The following is a 25,585-nucleotide window of genomic DNA, read 5'->3' as shown; positions in this document are numbered from 1 at the left end:
TGGACAGGTGTATGGAGCAGTGTATGAGTGAGTGATGGTGATGTGTATTGTGTTGACCAAATGGTCCAGGAAGGAAGGAGGGTGCAGGTGGCACCAAGTGATTGCACAGGTGTGCAACTGCAGGTGTATGGAGAATGGTTGTGTGAAATACATGGAGTGTGGAATATATGGAGTGTGGAATGGATGGTCGTGGAGTGAGTATGGTGGAAACTGTGGAGTGGAGTGGATGGTGCCGTGTGGATGGGGGAAAGGAGGATGGACCCCCATCACGAATACCCGGGGAGGGTAGTGTAAGTGCTAGGTAGAGGGTACAGGTAAATTGTGGTTGGATATTGGCATCTGTGGTGCGTGTGGAAGAATGGAGTTTGGATGGGTGCATTAGTGACGTGGAAATGGCTGGGCGTGTGGCCTGTTAGTATGTGTAGTTGGTTGAGCACTCCACCACTGTGAGGATGTCGGCCAGGTGAGGCCGCAGGTGGGCTCTGGGAGCCGGTAGAGTTGTTGTGGATGGGGCCCGAGGATCCGGAGGATGGACCCGGGTAGCCCAGTGCCAGAGGGCACCGAGGGGTGACAGAGCCAGGAGGGGCCTTCCCCAGTAGATAGGTTAGGTTAAGGAGCAGGTAAGCTCGGAGGCAACTACAGTGGTGGAAGTGTGCAGGTGGGTAGACCTGCTGGGAGAGCTACACGTCTCAGCCCAGAAATTGTGCAAGGGCACCGGGAGATGAATCGGGGGAGTGAGACCCCAAATTGATGAAGCACCACAGTTTGGTCAATGGGAATTTGTTTCTTAAAACCACATAGAGTAAGATGGCCAATGGTTTGGCAGAGAAAGACCCCGGGTAGTGTAAAGTGCGTTAATGTCATTTAGAGGATAGTTAGGATTAAGAATCTCCTCGCACCATCTGCATCCACTCACCTGGGATGACGTACCTCCACACCATGCCAGGTTGTTTTTATTATTTTTATGATGCAAATGTTTGGATTGTGAGACGCATCATGACGTGGGTGTGACATTGTGCTTTGTTGTTCCATCTCTCCCTCCTTATGAGGATTGATGATGAATTGGGTGATGGCAAATTTTGGATTAGTGGGAGTGAAGACGAATTTGGTATAGGGGAAATATGGGGAAGACGTGACAGTAGTGACGAATTTGTAAATGTGTAGATTGTTGTAAATATGGGGTAAGGGCAAGGGTAGAGTAGGTGACAGGGGGGGTGACGTACGGTAGGGACGAGCTTTTCTCCGCTCCGTCTCCATACGCACCTCGCCTTGCATTGCCTTTATTAATGTGTACCCTTGTGACCTTACCCCTCGCTCATCTGTCTTCCCCCCCCCCCCCCTTGTCTCCCACACGAGGACCGTGCGCCACTGGGCGCCGAGGGGAGCGTGCGAGAGTCCACCATTGTGCGCCCGAAACTCTCGCAACCACAGCTGTCTGCATCGATGCACCACCTTATGGACCACATGTCTGTGGCTGAGCACCACTTATGGACCCCATGGGTTGGGGCATGGCCCCTCTGCTGGAACCGGCCATGAAGGCCCGAGATCTTGCTGGCGGACCTTGGTCACAGGGCACCTATGCCCCACAGGTGAACCACACTAGTCGGCCCTGTGGGCCATAAATAAATAAAAATGGACACGTTTTGTGCTTTTTATTATGACAAATAGGCCGCCAGCAAAGAAGATGACAACACCAGGAAAATACCAATGGCCAGCAGAGGGAGCCGAAGAGGAAGACCAGCACCAGGGTTTGTTGTTTTTATTTTTATTGAACTGTGGTGACTGTGCACCGATTGGTGCTTGAGGGTGTAGTGGTGCGTTGTGGGTGCTTTCATGGTGCATCGATGCAGGGCAGACTGTCTCCCCCCCCAAAAGAACGATCACAGGTCCTGGGTTGCGTTTTGTAAATACAGTAGAGTCATTGTAAATAATGCGCCCCCACCGTAAATGTTTAGTTTGAAGACCATTCCGCAATTCGGTTAGTGGTGGGCGTGAATCTGTTAGGCAGGGTGCAATGGAGCAGTGGGACATATTTTTTTATGTTTTAAAACTGTCACACTCAAGGTCAGGTTAAATGTAGAGGGAACTACACCTACGTGCCACACTAAACGTAAAGGTAATAGGCCCGGGACGTGCCTAAGAGGAGGAGGGTACAGTGTTGTGGATATAAGAATTGTGTTTTTTTATTGTTGTGTAAATTGTTGTAAAAATATCGCCCTCCTTCCTCCAGTTGTGTATAAAGGTCAAAGTGCGTCCCGTAATTAGGTCATAAACAATCACGTTAGCCAATCTTAGATTTCCTCCTTGTTCGTAGTTTATTTCCTTATTCTATGTAGGTTAAGGCTCTGTTCCCACTAGTTGACACTCCATTGCACCGAATTCAAATAGATAGATCCCCTTTCATTTTCATTTAATAAAGCCTCAATTGCCAACTGCATTCACCGCAGCTATTGGGCGGTTTTCACCGCGACTCCATTAGCCACGAGGTAGGCTTGGAGAAGAAGGGGTAGGAGCCGCCGAATCCAGGGCGTTGGCCACCCCTCGTCATCAAGGGCGGAGCCAGAGAGCCCGTGCCGACCAATCAGGGCCGAGGCGAGCTCACCGATGGGCGTGTTCTAGAGGCCGGCGGCTTGATCGCCCGCGGGCGTTATAAGAAGCGCGCACGGAAGCCTTTGACAGAAGCGCGGGGAAGCCTTTGACAGAAGTGCAAAGAAGGAGTTGGAAGAAGTGCAAAGAAAGAGTTGCGAGAAGTGCAAAGAAAGAAGTGCGAGAAAGTGCGGAAAGAGAGTCAGAGATACGGCAGAAGTGCGAAGTGCCAAGTGCCAAGAACCAAGGTGCACCAAGGTTCCAAGAAAGGTTGTGTCAGAGATACGGCAGATGTGTGACGCAGCTGAGTTCTGCAGAGAGCCGCTTCAACCAGCCCCGTTTCAACCAGCCGTGTGAAGCCCTGACGGGGCAGCGAGTGACCCTGCCGGTGTGCGGTGTAAAGCCGAATACAAGGAGCTGCCGGCTCCTCACTTCCCGCCCGGAGTGGACCTGCTCGCTGTGCCCTGTGATCCCACCTGCTCATCCCTCCAAACGATTCCTGTCCTTCCATCCTTTTGTGTACGTGAGTTTGTTTTGTGTGTTCTGTCCAGGGTATAAGTTAAGCCTGTTTAGGTATGCTAGAATTTTCACTGTGTCTCCTTGATTTCTTCTGTAAATTATTTTATTATCCTTCCTTCTCCTTGGTTTCTTTTGGTTGTAAATAGCAAATAAATTATATTCGTATTTCCTACTTCTGTCTTCCTCTTCTTCACATCCGTGTTGCCTTTGTCTTTTCCCCATTGAATATCTGTGGCACGATTTGGCCCACGTTTAAGGAATCGGGTCTTAGTCATTGTTAATAGTTCGGGCCGTGGCCGCCATCCGCTCGGCAAATCAACACCTTACCCGCGGTCCGTAACAATATAATATAATAATATAATATTGTAGTATAATGGTCCAAATATACTGGTCTGCGAGCTAAAGACTGGTGGTACCACCAATCGTAAGGTCGTGCAACCAGTCGGGACAGGTCGTGACTTGTCGCACTACCGATCGTGAGGTTGAACGACAGGTGGCACCAGCAATCGTCAGGTGGCAGGACCAGTAGCACGACCAATCGTGCGACTACTTGACCTGCGATCATGCACAACTGGTGGTGCGTCCATGCGCGACTGGTGGTACGATTATGTAAGACCTGTCTGCGACCTCTTGCGATTTGGAATCGCAGGTCATAAGTTTTGAACATGACCATCGACCTTGCTGCGACTGATTTTGCTCTGGCGATCACCCACGACCTCTGCGACCAGTCGCGCGCTCTTTCTACGATTTTCCCGCGATTAACAAAATTTTCGGTCGCAGCTATGTCGTAACATGGTCGCAGGCCCGGTGTGACTGGGGCTTAAGCTAACGACATATATAATACCCACGAAAGGTCAACTGTCTCCAACACACTATGTCCCTAATGCTAACCTAATTGAATACCCCCTTCTAATGCTAATGCTCCCCTCCTATGGCTAATGCTCCTGTTTCCCCACATGGATACAAATATACGAGTGCCCAACGTGGGTCCGCACCCATGTCTGTAATGGTGCTCGATGGTCTTATCTCCGCCTTCAGGGTAGGAGCGATCCATGAGGAAGGTGAACTGGGCCCTGCCAAGGTGAAGTGAGCATTGGACCCTCCTCCTCCGCGGATTGAAGAACCAAATTCTTCATCTCCAGAGAGTCGGAGAGTACTCACGCAGCTTCACAGGCAGGGTGTTGGTTGCATCACAGTCTCACAGGTTGCGCCAAACCTTAGTGTTTAGTTGGTGTCTTTCTTAAAGAGTTGGTGAAAGAAGATAAAGGTTTGGGGCCAGATTAACATCCGAGAGTGTTGAAAGATGGTAGAGCAGAAAAGTATGATGTTAACATGTATAACATCATGCTTATCTGCTCTGCTAACATGAGTCCATGTCATTGACGTATTATAGGCCAAACTTTTCTCATATGATATGATCGCCATTATTCACAAAAACATCTACATCATTGATCCATCCAGACATCAACTGGTTGTAGGCATCCAAACTTTTCCAGGCCGTCAAGTCTTCGGAGGTATAAAAACTTTAAGTAAATAAAAGTTATTTCACGAAATCTGGATATAACATGGTTGGAAAGTTCGTCTTGCTTCTTGACCTGCTGTATTTGGCCATACAGGTGTGAGTTGTTGACAAAACTGTTATATATTGCTCCCTCGACAGTGTCCAACTTATCGACATACCCAAGATCTTATCGAGCATCGACATACTCAAGCTTTAGGCCAAGCTTTTACCCCAAATGTTTGGCCATGATATGATGGTTCTCGTTAAAACATGGAAATGTTCCTTCCACTGGCAATTCAAAGACAAATAAATTCAAAGAGAGGGATAAGAGGGGGGGGGGGGGGGGGGGGGGGGGGAAGAAGTGCAGGGCCATATATAATTATTGGGGAAAATACCAGGGGCATAGAAACTGGCCCTTTATATTGTCATGCTCCTGGGGTTAAGACCCCTGGGAGACGGATGATAACACTTCTTCCTCTTCGCGTCACACAGTCCATACTAAAACCTACACATTCCTGACCTAAGGTATTTCATGCTCCCCCCCCCCCCCCCCCCCCCCACAAACGTAACAATATGGTACGTGTCATGTGCCAATCAATAAAAAAAGAAGGGACATTCCATAGCTTGTAGAAAATGCCAAACAATAGAAAATAAGGGACATTCAAACAAGACTGAAAGTCTACCAGCAGCGTAGCCGGGCTTGTTTGATACTTTAGTTGAAGATAGACGTGACAAAGCGTGACAGCCGGACACAAAACTGCCGCTACTTTAATATATAGAAGATATATTTTAACCTCCAGTAACTTTGCAGTCATTACAAAGGGATTAGTGTTACAATTACATTTATTATAATATTGTTATGTTTGTAGAGGTAGGCAATGAAATACCTTAGTCCAGGTAGAAGTGTATAGATTACCATGCTCTGAATGTCGTGATGAAGAAGAAGAAACCCCATGTACCATAAGTAGGGATCCATTAGACCATATGTCATGTAAGAGTGTATCATTGTTCTCATGATGAGGGATGTTGTTATGTTAATTAGTTAGGGATTAATGGTAAATCCCCTGTATGTAATTGCATCTGTTATTTCCCCTCTGTTCCTTATGACACCGCACCACACACATAGCCAAGCAATCGGCATGCATTATAACAATAAATAAAAACCAACCGGAAACAGGACATTGAGCACCACCAATGATACCACCGACCTGGTGATCACAAAGGCACAGGAGGGGCGTGAGGCCACACCCCAAATAATGATTGGTCAGGATCGCAATAGAGTGATGTTGTGGTGGCTGTTGATTAGACCACGCGCGGACATTATCGGGCGACGTAAGAGCCTAGAGAACAAAAGACTGTGTTCCGACATTTTCTGCCTTCTCTTCCTGGCTTTGGTGGCGAACGGTCATGTCCCGACATTTTGTCTCTCTCTCTCTCTCTCTCTCTCTCTCTCTGGGCTGGCCTCCACAGCGAACGGTCGATAATTACTTCCTCTTGTGCCAGGGACATCGAAAGGGAACAGTCACATTTTATAGGGCTCTTGCGCCATGAACATTGGAGGTTTTGATGATCGTGAAGAGGGGCGGTCGCGGCTCGTGGACCCTGGTGCGCTTGGCCGTAGCTTCATGATGGCTGAGGGCCGTGCCGAGTGAACCGGAGAGGCAGAGGTGCTGTGTGGAGTAGAGATGAGGACGAGTGCGGCTGGAGTGACCGAACGGCATGCTAGGGCCTGTTCCCACGCACAGACTGAGCGCCAACCAATGTGCTGTTCCTGCGCATGGACTTCGCGGCAACCAGTGTGCTGTTTCCGCGCAAGGACGCGGGGGGGGGGGGGGGGGGGGGGGCTGTGACGATTCCTGACGGGGTTCAAGAGACGCTCAGAGCTAAGTAACACACTTATTTTCACATTTATTTTTCCCCTTGTGTGTATACAGGTCTGTATGGGAGTGCTCCATTTAGGAATATTAGGTTATTGTGCATTTTCTTGTTTTCCTGCATTTATTTTCATTAAACCTGTTTATTTGTTGCAATTTGAATTCCGTGTCAGTTTGAATTGATTATCCAGGTTCGAAGACATCCAGTAGGGTCTGTGAAGGTAAGAGCTTCGCTGCCCCCTCCCCCCCCCCCCCCCCGCACGTATTAACTCCGTCATATTTGGATTGAACGCCTCGGAGTGTTAAGCTCGATCAGTCATCCGCCCGAGACCGGTATTTATCGGCACGGACAGGAAATATTAACGTTACGTTATCATTATTACGAAGATGATATTACTATTTAAAAAAACCGAGGCTAATTCCTTACTTCCGCGGTTACACCGCTTGTCATTGATTCATGAACCATACGCCGCTTCAATCCATTAACCTTCCATTTACGACATTGGGATTAAAGTGTTATGGTTATATTTACTATATTGTTATTATTATTATTATTACGAAAATGATACTACAGAAACGATACACTACTGTATTAAGAAACCTGGGCTTAATTTGTCTGAAGTGGTCCGAAGGTGAGGCATGAAGCCTAAAGCCTATATGTACCATATTGTTGGAAGCCGTAACGCCGATGCTTTTGATATTTCATCCTCATTTTAACAATTGGTTTGTTTGTGTTTCACACTGAATGAAAAACGTAAAGGTAGAGCATGGTGATTGTGATATGTGATATATGACAGGTTCGACGATATGTTCGGCCTGAACAAAATTGGAATTAAAATGGTGGCGTGCGGAGTCAGCCGCTGTACCGACATAATGACATCAGACGTAATCACATGACCCTGTCATGTGACCAGATTCTCAGCTCTGATTGGTATACGTTTGAGGGGACATACACACATACGTATGAACAAACACTGTCCTAGGTGTCTTTTCCCTATGGGTTACGCTGTAAAAATCTCGTGTGCATGCTGTACTACCCTATGTTCTTAGGGGGAACCAAGTAACGCTCTAGAAAAGTTCATATAATGGGATGCCAGTTTGATCCATACAGCTGCATGAAGAAGTAGACGTATTTGCAATCCAGTTACAGTCTCTTGGTTTCAAAGGGACCACTTCGCGGTTGATCCTTCCAAGTCAACCAGCTCAGGGTTCGATACTATCTATGTTCGATACATGACAAAGCAGGGAAAGCACAATACCAGTAATTTCTACTTAACCGATCATGAATGGACGTTCCTTTGTCCTCAACTTGTATTCCAATATGACTGCGGGGTCGTATGTGCACACAAATGGCTGACGTCACTAAACACACTCCATACACACGATTTACGTCTATAAATCGCCAAAAATAAACAAAAACAACGAGGAAAAACCAAAAGGCAGAGGTGAATAGAAAACAAGGTTTAAAATGCTTGCAAAGGTGGTAAAAGCAGAAATTCCTTGAATGGGAAAACCGTACGGCAGTTTGTATATGGACCGCGGAGATCAATGCGCAGTGAGCGGACGTCTTGCGTCATTACTCGTGCGTTCCAGTACAGCGTGAACGATTGACGTCATGACGCAGCGGCCAATGCGCTTTTACTGCTCGTGAAGCGATTCCACCCGAGCTTGTGCATCCCTGCGCCCAGTGCGCCGATGTGGCTGTGGACGTGAGAGACGGTGTCCGGCGCGACCAGACCGAGCCTCGTGGTCGCCGCATTCCGCTTTGTGCCTGTTGCCGGTGGGGTCTGCGCGAATCCAAGCGTGCGCAATTTCTCGCTACGCCCCTCCCTCCCCTGTGCAGTTATTTATTTATTTTCTCGTCCCCTTTTGATGTCGAGCCGGCGCGCGCATCCGTTATTTATTTATTTATTTATCCATTCGGATCTTAACCCGTCAGGAGGAGCGGGTGATGTCCCGCTTGGCTTAACGACGAGATGGGAACGATAAATGTCTCCGACTAGACCCTGCTGAAAAAGAGGGCGACCTGAGCGGTCGACGGAACACGATGCTCAGATCGAGTGTGCTGTGAGCGAGCACGAAGATCCGCCCGTGGCAGCACTGGCGGGGCAGAAGGAAAAGATGTCGCGGCAGAAGAGCTCGGAGACGGTGCGGGTCGTGGTTCGCTGTCGCCCCATGAACTACAGGGAGATCGCAGCAGGTTACGAACGTGTTATTGATCTGGACGTGAAGCTGGGCCAGGTGTGCGTGCGCAATCCACGGTGTGCGCCCGGAGACCTCTCCAAGACCTTCACCTTTGATTCGGTCTATGACAGCAACTCCAAACAGATGGACTTGTACGACGAGACTTTTCTGCCCCTCGTCGACTCGGTTCTCCAGGGGTTCAATGGAACTATTTTCGCATATGGTCAGACGGGCACAGGTAAGACCTACACGATGGAAGGTGTTCACACAGACCCCGAGCGCCGAGGTGTCATCCCTAACGCCTTCGATCACATATTCACGCGAATATCGCGCTCTCAGAATCGACAGTATCTCGTGCGGGCTTCGTACCTGGAGATCTACCAGGAGGAGATCAGAGACCTGCTCGCCAAAAACCAGAACCACCGGCTGGAGCTTAAGGAGCGACCGGACACCGGAGTTTACGTCAAGGATCTTATTTCATTTGTGACTAAAAGCGTGCAGGAGATCGATCACCTGATGAGTATCGGAAATCGGAATCGGTCCATCGGAGCCACCAATATGAACGAGCACAGCTCGCGCTCTCATGCCATCTTTGTCATCACAGTAGAGTCCAGCGAAGTTCGAGATGACGGTGAGAGCCATATCCGTGTCGGAAAGCTCAACCTGGTGGATCTAGCTGGGAGTGAGCGGCAGACCAAGACAGGTGCGGAAGGCGAGCGCCTCAAAGAGGCGACAAAGATCAACCTGTCCTTGTCTGCTCTTGGCAATGTGATCTCATCTCTGGTCGATGGCCGGAGCACGCACGTTCCCTATCGTGACTCCAAGCTCACGAGACTCCTGGAGGACTCTCTCGGAGGGAACGCAAAGACCATCATGGTAGCAACAGTTGGTCCAGCGGCTTATAATTACGAGGAGACGCTCACGACTCTTCGTTATGCAAACCGTGCCAAAAACATCAAGAATAAGCCTCGGATCAATGAAGACCCCAAGGAAGCTCTTCTTCGTGAGTTTCAGGAGGAGATCGCGCGTCTCAAGACACAGCTCGAGAAAAGGAGCCTTGTGCGCCGCAAGAGAAAGAAGAACCACTCTGGGAGCAGGGAGGACAGTTCAGCCAGTGAAGGGACCGAAGAGGAGTGGGACATGGACAATGAGAAAGGTGATGTAGCAGAACTGCGTTATGTAAAGCACGAATCGGAGCGACTCGAGCGAGAAAAGGCAGCCATATTGGAGGACCATAGTTTGCTGGAAAGCGAGAAGAAATGCTTGGTGGCGGAGAAGGAGCGTATGGTGGACCATCTGCAGTCGGAGATCAAAGCCAAAGAGATGCTGCTTGGGAAAGTGAAGGTACACATACAATCTGTTGGTTTAAAAGGGTTAAATTCCTTGTTGGGTCAGTGATGGATTTATTGCATACAGAGAGTGATTGTAAATTGAGAGGATTGAAACAGAAAAGAATGGGAAAGGGGGTATGATGGGAAATGTAATGGGAGGGAATGTAAAATGTTGGGGGCAAAGTGGAGTAAAGGAAGGGAATCAAATGTCCTTAGTTTTGACCGTGGCCTTGTATTGTGTATGCATCAGAGATTTGGTTCCTTGTCCCCATACAGCTCTGTGCTGCGTAATGGGAATACTCGCACCTCTTCACCTATCGTGCTTTGGGTCACGTCTGGCCCTTTGGTAGCGGAGAAACTGCTGTTCCAGAAGCATTATGTCATGGGTGATGCATGGGGTGACTGCTAGGGTGGGTGGGTTTTGATCCGGGGATGGGAGAGACCATGCGTTTCATCCAGTCTGCCGCAAAACTATGGGCAGAAGTCTGGCTGCGAGTTTTTTTGCAATTACAATGCTGCTCTTTCTCTCATCGTCCTGGACCAGACAGACATGGATCTTTGTGAATTGTAATTTGAGGGAATTTATCGTTGTCTCATACATGCCTCCACATTAGTGACTTTATTTGATTCCGTTTTTATTTTCAGCACTTTCTAATGGTTTGGGATTGATTCAATTCACCTTCACCTTCACCAATACATTAAAAAACTAGAACGCCACTCAGTAGAGCGCATACTCCCGCCGTGGGTAAAGTTGGAATAGTACGATTTCACAAAAGTTTGAGGGAGTAGTTCAGTGACAACACAAGACAAGACACAAGACAGACACTGCACAGATATATATATATTTAGAATATATAGAAGATAATGTTAAAAAAAAACAAGGCAATTTCACTTACATTTTCGGATTCAGCATTCAATTCTATATAGGTGAGTGTATTTTGAGGCATGTGTGACTTCAAATAAAATTGTAAGCCAGAAAAAACGTTCTTTTCATTCCTTAGGGATACAACATGTAAAACTGGCCCAAACGTCAAAACAAAACTCGTTCATTGTAAGTCGGACAGGCTAATGCGACCACTCATTCTTCTGGGAAGAATCCCGTGCACATGCTGGTCACACTTATAACTCACCTAAGTCTTTATAAGTTCATCAAATACTGACACCGCGATTGACATTCGCTGAGGTAAATGTTGATATCTCTTCTGAGGTAAAAAACAAAGCAAAAAAAAAAACAGTTTTAAAGCATCATACGTATCAAACGATACATTTTATGAAACCGGGAAACCTAATACACACTTTGGTGATTTTAAAATGACAGAATATGTCTTTATTAGAAAAAAAAGAAAGAACCTTGAAGACGACGCTGCTAACAAAATACACCGCTCTAACGCATAACCACGAGTTTAAACTACATTTACAACAAATATGAAAACTATTTTCATATCACAATGTTAAATATAGAATATATAGAAGATAATGTTAAAAAAAAAATGAGCCCTGTCTTCCAATGGTAAACAATCTTTCAAAAAATTCCTGGATCTGGAATAATATCCTGAGCTTCACCAAAAACTAATCAATTCTTCCTTATCCCAAGGGCAATCATCCCACCAACTTTCATCCAAATCCGTTCAGAACTTTTCCAGATATATTGTTCACAAACACACGAACATACACACACACACACACACACACACACACACACACACACACACACACACACACACACACACACACACACACACACACACACACACGATCGAATGCATTACTCCCTGGCGGGAGTAATTACACAAGGATTACACGCCTTAAACGTGCTGCAGTATCAAAATTACACAAATACCAGGATTACACATTATTTAGGGTATCACACAATTATGGTAATTCAATTCAGATTAGATGGCGTAATGGTTAGAGCGCTCGCTCCGTGTCTGAGAGGTGATTCAAACTGTGGCCGAGTCATACTAAAGACTTAAAAACGTACGTGCTGCTTAGTTGCTTGACGTTTAGCTTATAAAAGGATAGAGCATGGACATTCCCCATAGGTTGAAATCCTTGAGTAGGAGGAAATTCCTCCTAAGGAAATGCCCCACTGAGTGTGGTGAGAAAGGCGACGCCATTTGTTGTGACGTTCCTGGTGCCCGGAGTGCACCAGAAAGTGATGCACTCCCCCCATGCTCAATGGGTGTGTTTGGTTTATCTAACAGTCCTGTGTTGTGTGTCATGCATTCGTCTGTATGTCCATGTCCATGTGTATGTGGCATCTTTACTACAAGTCTTATATTCTGTATAAATGAGAAATGAAAAAGGTTTGAGCATCACATAATATCACGATGATTAAACATGATTTAGGGTATTACACAATTAACATAAATTAGGATATTTTGCAAATATCATTATTTAGGGTATTTCACAAATATCATGATGACTAAATACTTTGTCGTTTGCCCCACTGCCCGGTGTTAACCACCTTGGTCACAACTGCTCTCGCAGCTGGCGTGGAGACCGGGGATGCGAGAAATTAACTCTACGAATAACCGTGCTGCAGGGAATTTAGTTGTAAAACGCACCCGAGCAGAGAATGTGCTTTGCACTCCGGACGAGGTCGAAACCACTCTAGCTATTAATAAAGGTCATTGATACAATTTGATTCCTCCAGGAGTTATCCATCAAAACAAAAGAGTTTGCATGGGAAGGATGGCAGGAACAATCATGGATGCATGCATTAGGAAATAAATAAACAATTTAATAAGGACAAGGCAGCAGATATGGAAATCCTGGAGGGAGACAATAAATACACAGTGGCCTGCAAAAGTATTAACCTTCTCCAAAGTTTTCACATTTTGATACCACCTGAGCTTATTTCATGATGTTTTCAAATCAAACTTAATATGTAGTCTTCACAAACTACTCCAAAGTGATCAAGCTAAAAATGCAGATAAAATGTGAATAAGTTAGATTAACAGAGAAAATCAGATAATTCTCAGGTGAATCCCTGGTGTTGGGCTAGCGGCTAGGGTGCCGGCTTAGGATCCTACGGATCCTGGGTTCGTAATCCCGGTCAATCGCTGAATTAACGCCAGGGGGGTTGACTCAGCCTGTTCATCCTTCTGAGGTCGGCATAATTGAGTACCAGTTCACTGGTAATTCCCTGCTTGTCGTTAAAAGGCGGCAAAAAAAAAAGGGTTGGCGTCAGGAAGGGCATCCGGCCGTAAAACATTGCTTCAAAAAGGGGACCGAAAAACAACAACAACCACAGTTCCCGAAAAAGGCCAACCCCCGCTTGCGGGGAAAAATGGCCTCTAAAGGTGGTTTTTTTTTTTTTTTTTTTTTCTCAGGTGCATAAGTATTCAAACTCTTTGCCTAATTAACCCTAAATCACTTCAGGGACAAATTATTTGTTTGAAAGGTTACAAAACAAGTGCAGTAAGCTTTGACTGTATCTAATCAGTGGTTTAACTTAATTTAATGAAACTTCCCCACTTATTGAAGCAGTTTTCAGGTGCAACTCATTTGTTCAACCAATGAGGCAAAATGAAAACCAATTAACTTTCCAAAAAATCAGACATAAAGTGATGGAGAAGTACCGATCAGGAGAGGGTTACAAGATTTCGAAGCCGCTCACTATCCCTTTGAGTACGGTGAAATCCATTATCAAGAAGTGGAAAACGGATCATACTACCCAGGCTTCAGCGAGATCAGGTCACCCATCCAAACTCAGCAGCCTGGCAAGCAGGGAACTGGTTCGCGAAGTCACTGGAAATCCAACAATGGCTTTGAAAGATCTGTAAGGCTCCACGTCCGAGATGGGGGTCACTGTTCATCAATAAAAAATATCCCGTTCCCTTCACAAAACAGGCCTCTATGGACAACAACAACAACAACCTCTATGGACAGATGGCAAGAAATATGCAATTACTGAAAAAGACATCTAAAAGCTTGTATGGAGTTTGTCGAAAACAACAACATCTAGTTGATACATGTGGAGAAATATTTTGTGGTTAGAGACAAAAATTAAACTTTTAGGTCAAGATTCAAAGCGTTACGTCTGGCTCAAGCCTAACACTGCACATCACCCAGTCAACACAATCCCTATTTTCAAGCATGGTGGTGGCAGCATAATGTTATGGGGCTGCTTTTCATCAGTAGGTACTGGCAAGCTTGACAGGATGGAAGGGACAATGGATGGTGCAAAGTACAGGAGAATCCTTGATGAAAACCTGCTTGAGTCAGCCATGAATCTGAAACTGGGTGGGAGATTCATATTTCAGCAGGACAATGACCTGAAGCAGCTGAATAAAAAGAAAATAAATGTTCTTGACTGGCTCAGTCAAAGTCCTGACTTGAACCCAATTGAGCATTTAAGGCGAGACTTGAAGATTGCAGTCCATCGATGATGCTCATCAAACTTGGCAGAACTAGGGAAATCTTCACATGAAGAATGGGCAAATATTTCATCATCTCACTGTGCATAGCTGGTAGAGACAGACCCAAAAAGTCTCCCAGCAGTCATTGCTGCAAAAGATGCTTCCACCAAGTACTGACCTAAGGGGTGGAATACTTTTGCAACCAGTGAATTGTGATTTGTACATGTTTTTGCAGGTATTCGTGCCATGTAACCTCCTTCAACTATAACAGTGTTGAGTTTGATATCTTCAGTTATCATGGAGTATGTTAGTACTCCAAATAGAAGGATGATCATGGGGAAAATCCTGCCTGCTGCATCAAATTTGTACAAAGAGATATGCTGAGAAGATGATATCGAGTTAAGATATAAGCTTTTAATAACCCATACCTTTTACTCCCAAGCGTTTTCTGAACTACCAAGACTTAACAAGATACCATAATACAACGCTCAGTTAGCACATCGAAAGATCGCTAAATCGCGACATTGTACTTCTTCGTCTTCTCCTCTAAAACAATGTTAAACTGTTGCCCAACCTCACCCAATAACGGCTGAAATGATTAAGGTGATTCCAACGTGAGGAAGTTACTTTATCTCTGGCCTACTGCACGTAAACCAGTATTTTAAAATCCATAAAACATTAAGCGTTTTATGAAAGTAAATTGAACATCAATATGAACTAAACCAAAACAAGCCAGATCCATTCCAGAAGTGATACATACCCCCACCCTACCCATACCCAAAATGAACTGTAACAAGTATTAAGATAATTTAAAACAACAGATTGATTTAATCCATATCAAAATAACAAAATCTATGAAACATTAAGCTTTTCGGTGTTTAAAAAATTGCACACAAACCAAAAGAAAAAAAAAAAAATCCTTTTTAATCCTTTTTAAAAAATCCTTTAAAATCCTTAAAAAAAAAGAAAAAAAAGGCGTTTTATGAAAGGAAATCAAAGGTATACATCGACTCAACCAAAACAAGTCAGGATTGTTTTAAGGGGGGGGGGGGGGGGGTGGGGGGGGGTGGGGGGGGGCGGGGGGGCGGGGTGATACATATTCCCCATCCAAAAATCGACTGAAACAAGACATTATTAAAACAATTTATGAACATTGATGGATTTCATCCATACCAAAATAACAAAATAAAGATTTTTTATTTATTTATAAAACAATGAAATGAAATGAAAAGAAATGAAATCGAGGGTAATTGTGGACTCGACCAAAACGCGCCAGGATTGTGGGAGGGGGGGAGGAATGAACCATTAGCCAAAAGTGATACTGTACAATGTACATATAGAGCCCCTGTATAAGAGTTGCAACATGACATGTCCAGAGAATTCTGGTCACGTGGCCCATGTACGCCATTTTATTTTCATTCACTGCGAACGACAATATCCATCGTTTGCATTATTTGTACATTGGATAATGCTGCATACTTCTCGAGAATCATATGGTTGTATTCTTACAAAATGATTGGACATTTCATGAGAATAGGAGATAATAGATTTCATGCGCATGCATGTTTTCAGCACATGTGAAAGATTACATGCATTTTCAGTAGCACAGCACTTGCGTTTAAAATAAATTAACAACAAACAACAACAACATGCATTTTAAAGGCCATTTTCCCTGCTAGAGCGGGGGTTAGCCTTGCGGTCCCCATGACAATCTTCTCCATTTTGCCCTATTTTCTGCATCTCTCCTTGTTAACCCCCTTGCCCGCATTTCTTCTTCCACCATCTTTAGCCAAGTCTTTCTCGGTCTTCCCCGTCTTCTACTTCCTTCTACATTCATTTCCATCACTCTTCTCAACCAGTCACTTTCATCCTTCCTCAACACATGACCAAACCATCTCAACCTGTTCCTCTTCACAGCATCAATCACAGGCTCTATTCCCATCATCTTTTGCAATTCATCATTTGTCTTCCTCTCTCTCAACGATACTCCGCACATCCGTCGAACCATTCGCATTTCCACCCTTTCCAACCTTCGTTGCTGCTCTACATTCATTACCCATGTCTCGCTCCCATAAATCATAACACTTCTCACACATGCAGCATACACCTTTCACCTTCAGCTTCAACGACACTCCCCTCATCATCAGCACGCCACTCAATTCCCGAAACTTCTTCCATGCACATCTCACTCGAGCAACCGTTGCCGAGTCTGATCCACCTTCTCCATTCAGCATGTCTCCGAGGTAGCAAAATGTTTTCACACCTTCCAGCTTCACGCCGTCTCCAAGATCCAACTCAACATTTCCTCCATCTGCAGCTCCCTCTGTGCACACCTTACATTTGAATGTAGCTGCCACACTGGTTAATGACCCTCTCAGACCACTACATTTTTGATGAACCCACTCAGCGCACATTGTACACTGAATGGAGTTCACTCCGACACCCTTCCTACACACAGCACAGGGCCACTTCCCAGTTCTTTCCACCTCACCACATGCTTTACCACTTGCCATCACCTTCGTCTTTCCGATATTCACCTTCAGACCTTTTGTCTCCATACATTCCTTCCACGTGTTCATCTTTTCCTTCAGTCCATCCATACTTTCCGCAATCAACACCAGATCATCTGCATACAACAACTCCCACGGTAAACCCTCCTTTACGTTCTGAGCCAGCACCTCCATCACAGCTACAAATAGTAGTGGACTTAGTACCGACCCCTGATGCACTCCCACCTTCACCTCAAACTCACCACTGTTCCCGTCCTTCGTCCTTACAGCTGTGCGCGCTCTTTTGTACATTGCCATCACTACTCTGATCAACCATTCCTCCACTCCTAACTTCCTCAATGCCCATGTCAATACTTTGCATGGAACCCGATCGAATGCTTTCTCCAGATCAACAAACCCAAGAATCAACTTCTTCCTCTTCTCCATGTACTTCTCCTGCAACTGCCTCACAATGAAAAGCGTGTCTGTCGTTCCTCTTCCTGGCATAAATCCAAACTGCATTTCTTCGATCTTCACTTTCTTCCTTATCCTCCTCTCCAACACCCTTTCCAATACCTTCATTCCATGCTCCAATAACTTTATCGCTCGGTACGAGCCACACTCCAGAGGGTCACCTTTCCCCTTGTATAGAGGGACGAGGGTACTCAGTTCCCAACCACTGGAATGCGGCCTTCTTTCACCACCATATTACAGATCTCTGTCATTCTCTTCCTGCTGCCTTCAACATATCTCCCACAACTCCCGTCGGCCCTCCCGCTTTTCTACCCTTCATTGCTTTTATCAGGGTACCTGATACTGGTGTTGTCCAGGGTACTGATCAGGGTACCTGATCAGGGTACCAAGTCCCTGGTGTTGGGCTAGCGGCTAGGGTGCCGGCTTAGGATACCTAGGATCCTGGGTTCGAATCCCGGTCAATCGCTGAATTAACGCCAGGGGGGTTGACTCAGCCTGTCATCCTTCCGAGGTCGGCAAATTGAGTACCAGTTCACTGGTAATTCCCTGCTAGTCGTTAAAGGCGGCAAAAAGGGTTGGCGTCAGAAAGGGCATCCGGCCATAAAACATTGCTTCAAAAAGGGGACCGAAAAACAACAACAACCACAGTTCCCGAAAAAGGCCAACCCCCGCTAGCGGGGAAAAATGGCCTCTAAAGGTGTTTTTTTTTATTGCTTTTATCACTTCCTCAACTTCCTTCTCAGTTATCTTCTCTGCCGGTCCTAAAACTGGGTTACTCTCTATGTTGCCATCCCATTCATTCTCTGTATTCAACAGCATTTCCATATATCTTTTCCATCTTCCTTTAATTCCATCTGGGTCGACAACGATTTGTCCCACTTCATCCTTCAAGCAGCTCACCCCCATCACATCACACCTCTCTTTCGCTATCTGCTTTGCAATCCTGAATACTGCTTTCTGACCCTCTTCCGAATCCAAGCGTTCTCCGAACATTTTCCTACATGCCTCCTGCGCCTTTGCTACCTCTTTCTTTGGAGCCTTCCTGGCTGCCCTATCACTTTCATGCTCTGCTGTTTCTGCTCCCGTACCCTTTGCCTTCTGCCACTCCTTGAACTTCTTCCTCTTCTCGTCAATCCTCTTTCCAACTTCATCATCCCACCACCATGTTTCCGAGTGCCTCGGTGGTCCTTTTGTCCATCCACATACCTCACCAACGGCTCCCAACACACTAGCTTTCATTGACATCCAACCACTTTCAAGCTCAACCACATCATCCTCGACCATACTCAGCCTCTCTTTTAATGCCTCCCTTACTGTCACCTCTTTCAACCTCCACACCTTCATTCTCGGTTGGTACTTCACCCGCCGAGCTCTCCTCGCACCTTTCACCCTTACGTCGCAGACAACCAAGTGGTGCTGTGAAACAGCCTCCTCCCCCGGGATCACCTTTGTGTCTCGGAGGTGCCCCCTATCTCGCCTATGCACCATCAGGTAGTCAACGGTTGTCGTCGACCCACCTGACGTGTATGTAACAAGCTTATTATCCTCTTTCTGGAACTGAGTATTACAAATCAACAAATCAGCTCCATCAGCAAACTCCAAAATCCTTTCACCTTCTCCATTTCTCACACCATATCCGTAACCCCCATGAACTCCGTCAAAACCATCCATACTCCTTCCCACATGTCCATTTAGGTCTCCTCCTACCACAACAACTTCCTCATCTTTCACGTTTTCCATCAGCTTCTCTATCGCACACCAGAACTTGTCCTTCTCTTCATCGCTTCGACCAACCTGCGGAGCATATCCCGAGATGACGTTCACCAAGAGCTTTCCAATCATCATTTTCACCATCATCAACCTATCACTCACTCTAGTCACACTCACCACACTGTCTACAAACTCCTCAGAAAACAGGACACCAACACCATTCACGCCCTCCGGGCACCCTTGCCACACAAACTTGTATTTCTGTCCCTGCCTACCCTTCACCATTCTCACACCACTTCCCTTCCATCTCGTCTCTTGCACACAACATATGTCCACTCTTCTTCTGACCAATACTTCCACCACTTCTCCTGATCTCCCTGTCATTGTCCCTACATTCCATGTCCCAAACCTCAGAAACCGATCTCCACTTCGGGCTGTACCCTGCCACATGTAGTTGTAATTGTCATGGTTCTCTTTTTGAGGCAATGTTTTTTGTTTTTTTTTAATGGCCGGATGCCCTTCCTGACGCCAACCCTCTTAGTCGCCTCTTACGACACGCAGGGATACGGTGTACCTATTCTTATCCAGGGTACACACTGGGAAACGTTTAAAACATGGAAATCCTGGGGGGGGGAATCACGGCTGCGGTTTAAACATATTTAAATAAATATTTAAACAAAACCATGAAAACAATCTGGTAAAAGTCTCTAAGTGAGAACGTGGATTTGAGAAAGCAGGAGCAGAGGTGAAAGAACAAACGAGATATAGGGGGCGGGGCACAAGTCGAGACGAGGAGGCCGCACGAGACACCAGGCCGCACGAGGCGCGAACAAAGAAACGACTAATTACACACAAATTTGCAACAACTACAAAACCAAATAGAAACACACAATAACACATACACAACAAAATACCCAGCGGAAATTTGACAAAGAAACGAACGGAAAAACACTCAAACTTTGATGCCGTGGAGAGATCGAAGCAAGCCCCGTCGCTCGAGGGACCGGAAGCGGACCATTAAAAGAAATTAATTTAAATAAATTAATAAATTAAATAAATAAATAAATAAATTAAATTAATTACATTTAAATTAATTAAAATAAATTAACAGTTGGAAAGAAATACCCCCTTTACTAAGAGGCTATCTTCATTTTAATGTAGCCCTCTTTTATTCCTTCCTTGTTCTTTCTAAATTTCTTCTTTTTTGTTGTGTTTGATTGCAAAGAAAAACTTTCCCTTTCCATATGTTCTCCAGGGATGAACTTGAGGTACACCTGCTTGTCTCTAAGCTGTTTAGCCTGGGTTCAAATCCTGACCCAGGTATAAACTGTCATCCCAGTATTTCACAGGCAGGGTGATTCATCAGTGTGTGTGTGCCGTCCCTCGAATGGACATTAAGCCGGGTGTCTTGTCTGCTATTATTAGTGGATGTTAAAGATCTCATGGTCTAATTCGCCAAGAGAGGCAAGTTATCACTGGCATCCTGGTAAAATAAATTGCTGCCTTGACTCACTGCTGGGAAGGCAATGGCAGACCCCCCAAAATCACCCTTGGCAAGCAGCCAAGCACCTGACTTCAGACAGAGCACACAATCGATCAATATTCCCAAGCTCTTTCTTTTTGTTTTCAATCACAATTGTTATCTTTTCTATCCTGTACTCCTTTGGTGGTGTGCTTCTATTTCTGTCTTTTACGTTCCTTCTTCCACGTCTTTCAAATTTCTGCATTCAGTCACTACCGACATGTATTTCTTCTACTCACTCACTCTGTACACCTCGCATCACGCACTCATCAGTGTGAACCTTTACTCGCGCATTACACTTCATTTTGCCGTGGTCTCACTTTTTGGCTACCAACATCATTTATCTAAAGGAACTTCTGCGATATATATATATATATATATTTTCCATGACCATAATTTATAAAGAAACTGATCAAATTCGATAAAGCATGACTTGCGAATATATAAATGTTTTATTTGCACCCCAAATCCACCTCTTTCATTTTACAAAATCTTTTACTTTATACCGACCGTGTACCTCTCCATCCCTCCATCCCCATTACCCCAGCCCGCTCTCTTCCACAGATCTACCGACGTCCCTGTCCTCTACTGTTCTTGTGCTTGTATGCTTTCCTCTCTCTCCCCCTCTTGTCTCCTGCTCTCTTTATTGTATGTTTTATGTGTCCGTGCATGTTTTCGTGTTTAATGTGTTAGCTCTTACACGGGCCTTGACTCTGTATACAAAAAAAAAATAATAATAATTGCTTAACCCTGCTTTCCGCTTCACGTGCGCGGGGTAATAAATAATACAAGTTAGTACTCACCAGATGAGTTTACTGATATAGGTAGAGGTGGACGGGAGTGGAAGAGTTATTCAGACAGAGGCTTGACGGTCTGCATTTTCCTCTGAGGGTGAAAGTCAAGTTCTCCAAGTTGCTGGCTCTTCTTAGGAGTTTCCTCTTGGCTCTTCCTTGGGCTCTTTTTTGGGGTTGTACCTGGGGTTCTTTCTGGCCTAATTTGTGGTGTTGTTTCTGGACTGATGTCAAGGATCTTTTGTGGAGTGTTCTTCTCTACCCGTTAAAAAAAACAAAAAACTTTGATATTATGCAGGTTGCAACGATGTGTAATCCGTTGAAACCAACCACGGCTTGCTGAGTTGAATCCTCGCCATGCTCTTTAAGTTGTAAAATTGTGATTTTGTATCGTCACCAACCTCACAGGATGCTCCATTAACGTTGGTCGTAATCCAAACACTTAGCAATCGCTCCATGTTATCTATCACCATATCTCTGCCTTTTGTTATTCGAGCAGCACTTATAGGGTCACACTCTGGCGCATTCTGTAATTTTATCTGAGTTGGCACGTATTGTTCTCACTATGGTAGTTGGTTGGCAAAGTGTCCTGCCCATGTCCACAGCTCATTCTCCCGCATCAAACCGCTTTAGTACTTCCATTTTCACCTCAAAATTGATGGTTTTCCTCTCCTTCTTTGATGCAGAGGTAACAATCATCATTTGCTGGTCATTTTGATCTAATGTTTGCAGGGTTTTGCTGAGGTTTATCAGCTGACAACTCATTAAATGTGCACGACGCAACTGGGTCTTGATGAATATGGTGTTGATTCTGACACTGATGTGAGGGTATGCAGCAGAGTGATAGGTGTTGTGTGTAGTTACGAATGCTACCCAAATTATTTAGTATGAGTTGTTTTCTTTAAATATTTAATTTTTCTATTTTCAAAACAACATTGTCATGAATAAATGCATTTTGAATTGAATTATGGTCCCTAATTCATCGGTGATGTTCTAGCGGAAAAACATAAATAGGAGCAACATAAATAGAAGACTTACTGTCTATCTTATACAAGATCGAGGTTCATGCAAGATCGAAGTCAAGAGGGTAGGCAACTAGCTGATAGTAGGACATAATAAGCAAGGGAATAAACAAACGGGATAAAAGAAGTGAGAGGATGGGAGGAAACGCAGTAACCTTCAGGTAAGAGGGTTGGGTTAGGTAGGGCAAATGGAGGACCAAAATAATGTGGAATGAGATGGTGATGTGATGCTTGTTTGAAGCCCTGGAGGGAAGAGTGAGATGGAACACTGGAACAGCCTCAGGAAGGTAGTTCTACAAACAGAAGAAAAGATGAACAAAGGAGTGGGGGTATGCAGAAATCCTCAATTTGGGGTTTAACCAGAAGGAGGTTACTGGAACATATTGGAGGAGCTGGGGAGCGTAAAAGGCTGGGAAATCAGAGGGAGCAAGGAGGAGAGATTGTTAAAAAAGAGACCGCTCATCTGTGTATGATGTGAAAGCAGCAGACGATTTGCTTTCACCTCATGGTGGGAGATGCCAATATAATTTTGAGAGAGAAAGAGAGAGGTGATGCTCTGGACTCAGCCCATTGGAAAGAGCAGTGCTTCTTTATGGTATGGACAAAGGCCTTGTAGGCTGTGAGTAGTTATGATTTTTGAAATAGTGACTTGGAATGATGGAGGATACCCATTCTGCAGTTGGACGTGGAGGATGGATTTGCTATTCGGTTGGGTCAGCCTGATGGTGAGGCCTAGAAGTCAAAGAGACTGCACCTCTTCCCAGTGAGTGACAACAGAAAGAGATAATTAGTGTTGATTTGATGACCCTTCCTGTGTAATATGGTGCATGGGACTGTCAGATTTGCCAAGAGTGAGATGTGTTACATTTGTCAGACTAGCATTTAATCAATTCTAGATCAGCAGAGCGGTGTAGTTGTTGTTTTTGATTGTCAGTGGGAGTACTGTACCAACATAATATGGAGGCATCTGCTAAAATGAGAGGGCGTTTCATTGCATTGGAAAGGTCATTTATGTATACGAGGAACAAGACTGGGCCTAATACTTCACTGGGAGAGGAGGGGGAAAGAATAATATTCATAGAAACTTATTGACGGCACAAGTGGAGGAAGTCAGAAATCCAGGAACGAAGGTGGCCTTCTGTAGCACCACATTGAGAGATCTTGCCAAACAAGGCAGGATGCCAGAAAGTAATGAATGCCAGGAATGTGTCCATGGAGATTGTCCTAGTCTCCTTGTTTGAGATTTAAGGCTTCCAGAATTTCTAAAGGAGACGCAACACCATGTCCATGTGCAGCGTTGTGACCAGGCCGGAATCCAAACTAATCATTGAAGATCTGGCTGTTTGAAAAGAGGAAAACTATGTGAACTGCAACAATGGTTACCAGATTGTCTCATTTTTTTTCCTTATAATTTGAAGTAAACTAACTGGCCTGTTGAGAGGATCTGCATCATATCTGAATTTCATTAATGTTTGCCCCATGGTCTAAGAGGATAGTTCAGATGTAGCGTACACGTCTTTATTCTGTGCAAGTGTTTTTGATTCCCAGACCATTACCTGTTGTCCATTGCAGGCAGTGCATTGCATCAATCGATGCACCCTCCTTCAGAGGGCTGGGGAAGTCGACCATCCCTTTTGCTTGCATTCTCTTGTAGATGGCACCAAAGTTTGCCATTGTGTGCTGGTGCCTTGGCCAAATTCCAAATTAGTGCAATACATCTACAAGGGGTGCAACATCCACAAGGATACAAGGCCTCACCAGCATTATCGGACTTTGGTGATCGTGCAACCAGCAGACCAGATTCATAATCGAATTCTGGTCCAAAATGTATTTGTCATATTTTCATTTTTATCTCCCCAACCGAAGGTGGGCCAAGCTTATGTTTTCACCTCTGTCTGTCTGTATGTTTGTCTGTGAGCAGGATATCTCAAAAAGTTGCGGACAGGTTGGGTTTGTGACCAGGATGAAATGATTCGATTTTGGTGAAGATCCGAATCTGGATCTGGATTCGAGAATTTTTTTTAATTTTTGAAGTGATTATTCACCATTGAGAGATGGGGCCAAAAACGATAAAGGTTATAGCATAATATTTCAAAAATTTATTGGTCCTGACATGTTCTACTGGATCAGGCATTGTGTGGCGGATGTATGCGCTCCACCGAGTGCCGTTGTAGTTTTAGATTGTTTTGCCCTTGGAATATAGGCCTGTAACACGATCTGGATCTGGATTGGGCTAGCGGTATTTAGAACCCTGGTGTTGGGCTAGCGGCTAGGGTGCCAGCTTAGGATCCTGGGTTCGAATCCCGGTCGATCGCTGAATTAACGCCAGGGGGGTTGACTCAGCCTGTCATCCTTCCGAGGTCGGCTAATTGAGTACCAGTTCACTGGTAATTCCCTGTTCGTCGTTAAAGGCGGCAAAAAGGGTTGGCGTCAGGAAGGGCATCCGGCCGTAAAACATTGCTTCAAAAAGGGGACCAAAAAACAACAACAACCACGGTTCCCGAAAAGGCCAACCCCCGCTTTGCGGGGAAAAATGGCCTCTAAAGGTGGTTTTATAACACGATGTAATATTGTGTGAGGCTGTTGGTGCTCTCTTAGTGTTCCCATCTGAACCCAGATTCAAATCAATTGCACCAAATGGGTTTGTCTGCTAATGTCTGTGTAATTTTAAATGTCGAAGTACTGTATACTGATGGTTACTTGTATCTTTGTCCTGCCTTGTGATTTTACATATGCAAGCTCCTCCACGAGCCTTAGATCCCTGTAAAAAATAATAAAAGGAAATCTAATCATCTTATTGTAAAATTATTGCTTGTATTTCCCGATAAGACTCCCCTTAAATGGAAAGTGTGAAAATTATCTTTTAAAACCCACATGGTTTATGAATGCCTGTGCAGCACTTTTTGAGACGCACAGATTGCATCGCCATGATGCTCCTTCTCTTCCTGATACACCATTATCGACACTTTGAGACCACGTGAGAGCAGGCACGCTTGGGGACGTGTTTGGTCGCTTTCAAACATGCTTATAAATCGAAAGGAGGCTGTTTTGTATGTGCTTTGATTACTTGTACCTACATGCCATCATCCGTTTTCTTCATGTTGACAGCAATGACGGCAATAATGCAGTTTCCTCATTTTCCTCACCTTGGGGTTATACAAATGTAGCCTTGAGGGGTAAAGCCTCCGCCTTGCACCTTTAGAGGTGCATTATAGTTT

General features: G+C 45.1%; 1 protein-coding gene across 1 annotated transcript in view; it reads left to right on the top strand.

Annotated features, from left to right (window-relative positions):
• The first annotated feature begins 8,113 nt into the window (after positions 1 to 8,113).
• The window catches only part of LOC137421756 (kinesin-like protein KIF3B), a 138,947-nt gene continuing 121,475 nt past the window's right edge, over positions 8,114 to 25,585 (top strand). The window contains exon 1 of the mRNA XM_068108110.2: positions 8,114 to 10,008. Within this exon, the coding sequence (XP_067964211.1) occupies positions 8,602 to 10,008 (1,407 nt within the window). The 5' untranslated portion in view covers positions 8,114 to 8,601. The remainder of the gene's footprint in view (positions 10,009 to 25,585) is intronic.

The sequence above is a fragment of the Myxine glutinosa genome, chromosome 2 (assembly GCF_964187855.1).
Source record: "Myxine glutinosa chromosome 2, kmMyxGlut1.1, whole genome shotgun sequence".
NCBI classification, from domain to species: Eukaryota; Metazoa; Chordata; class Myxini; order Myxiniformes; family Myxinidae; genus Myxine; species Myxine glutinosa.
Note: the sequence above shows the minus strand (reverse complement) of the source record. Positions and strands in the feature narration are given on the sequence as shown.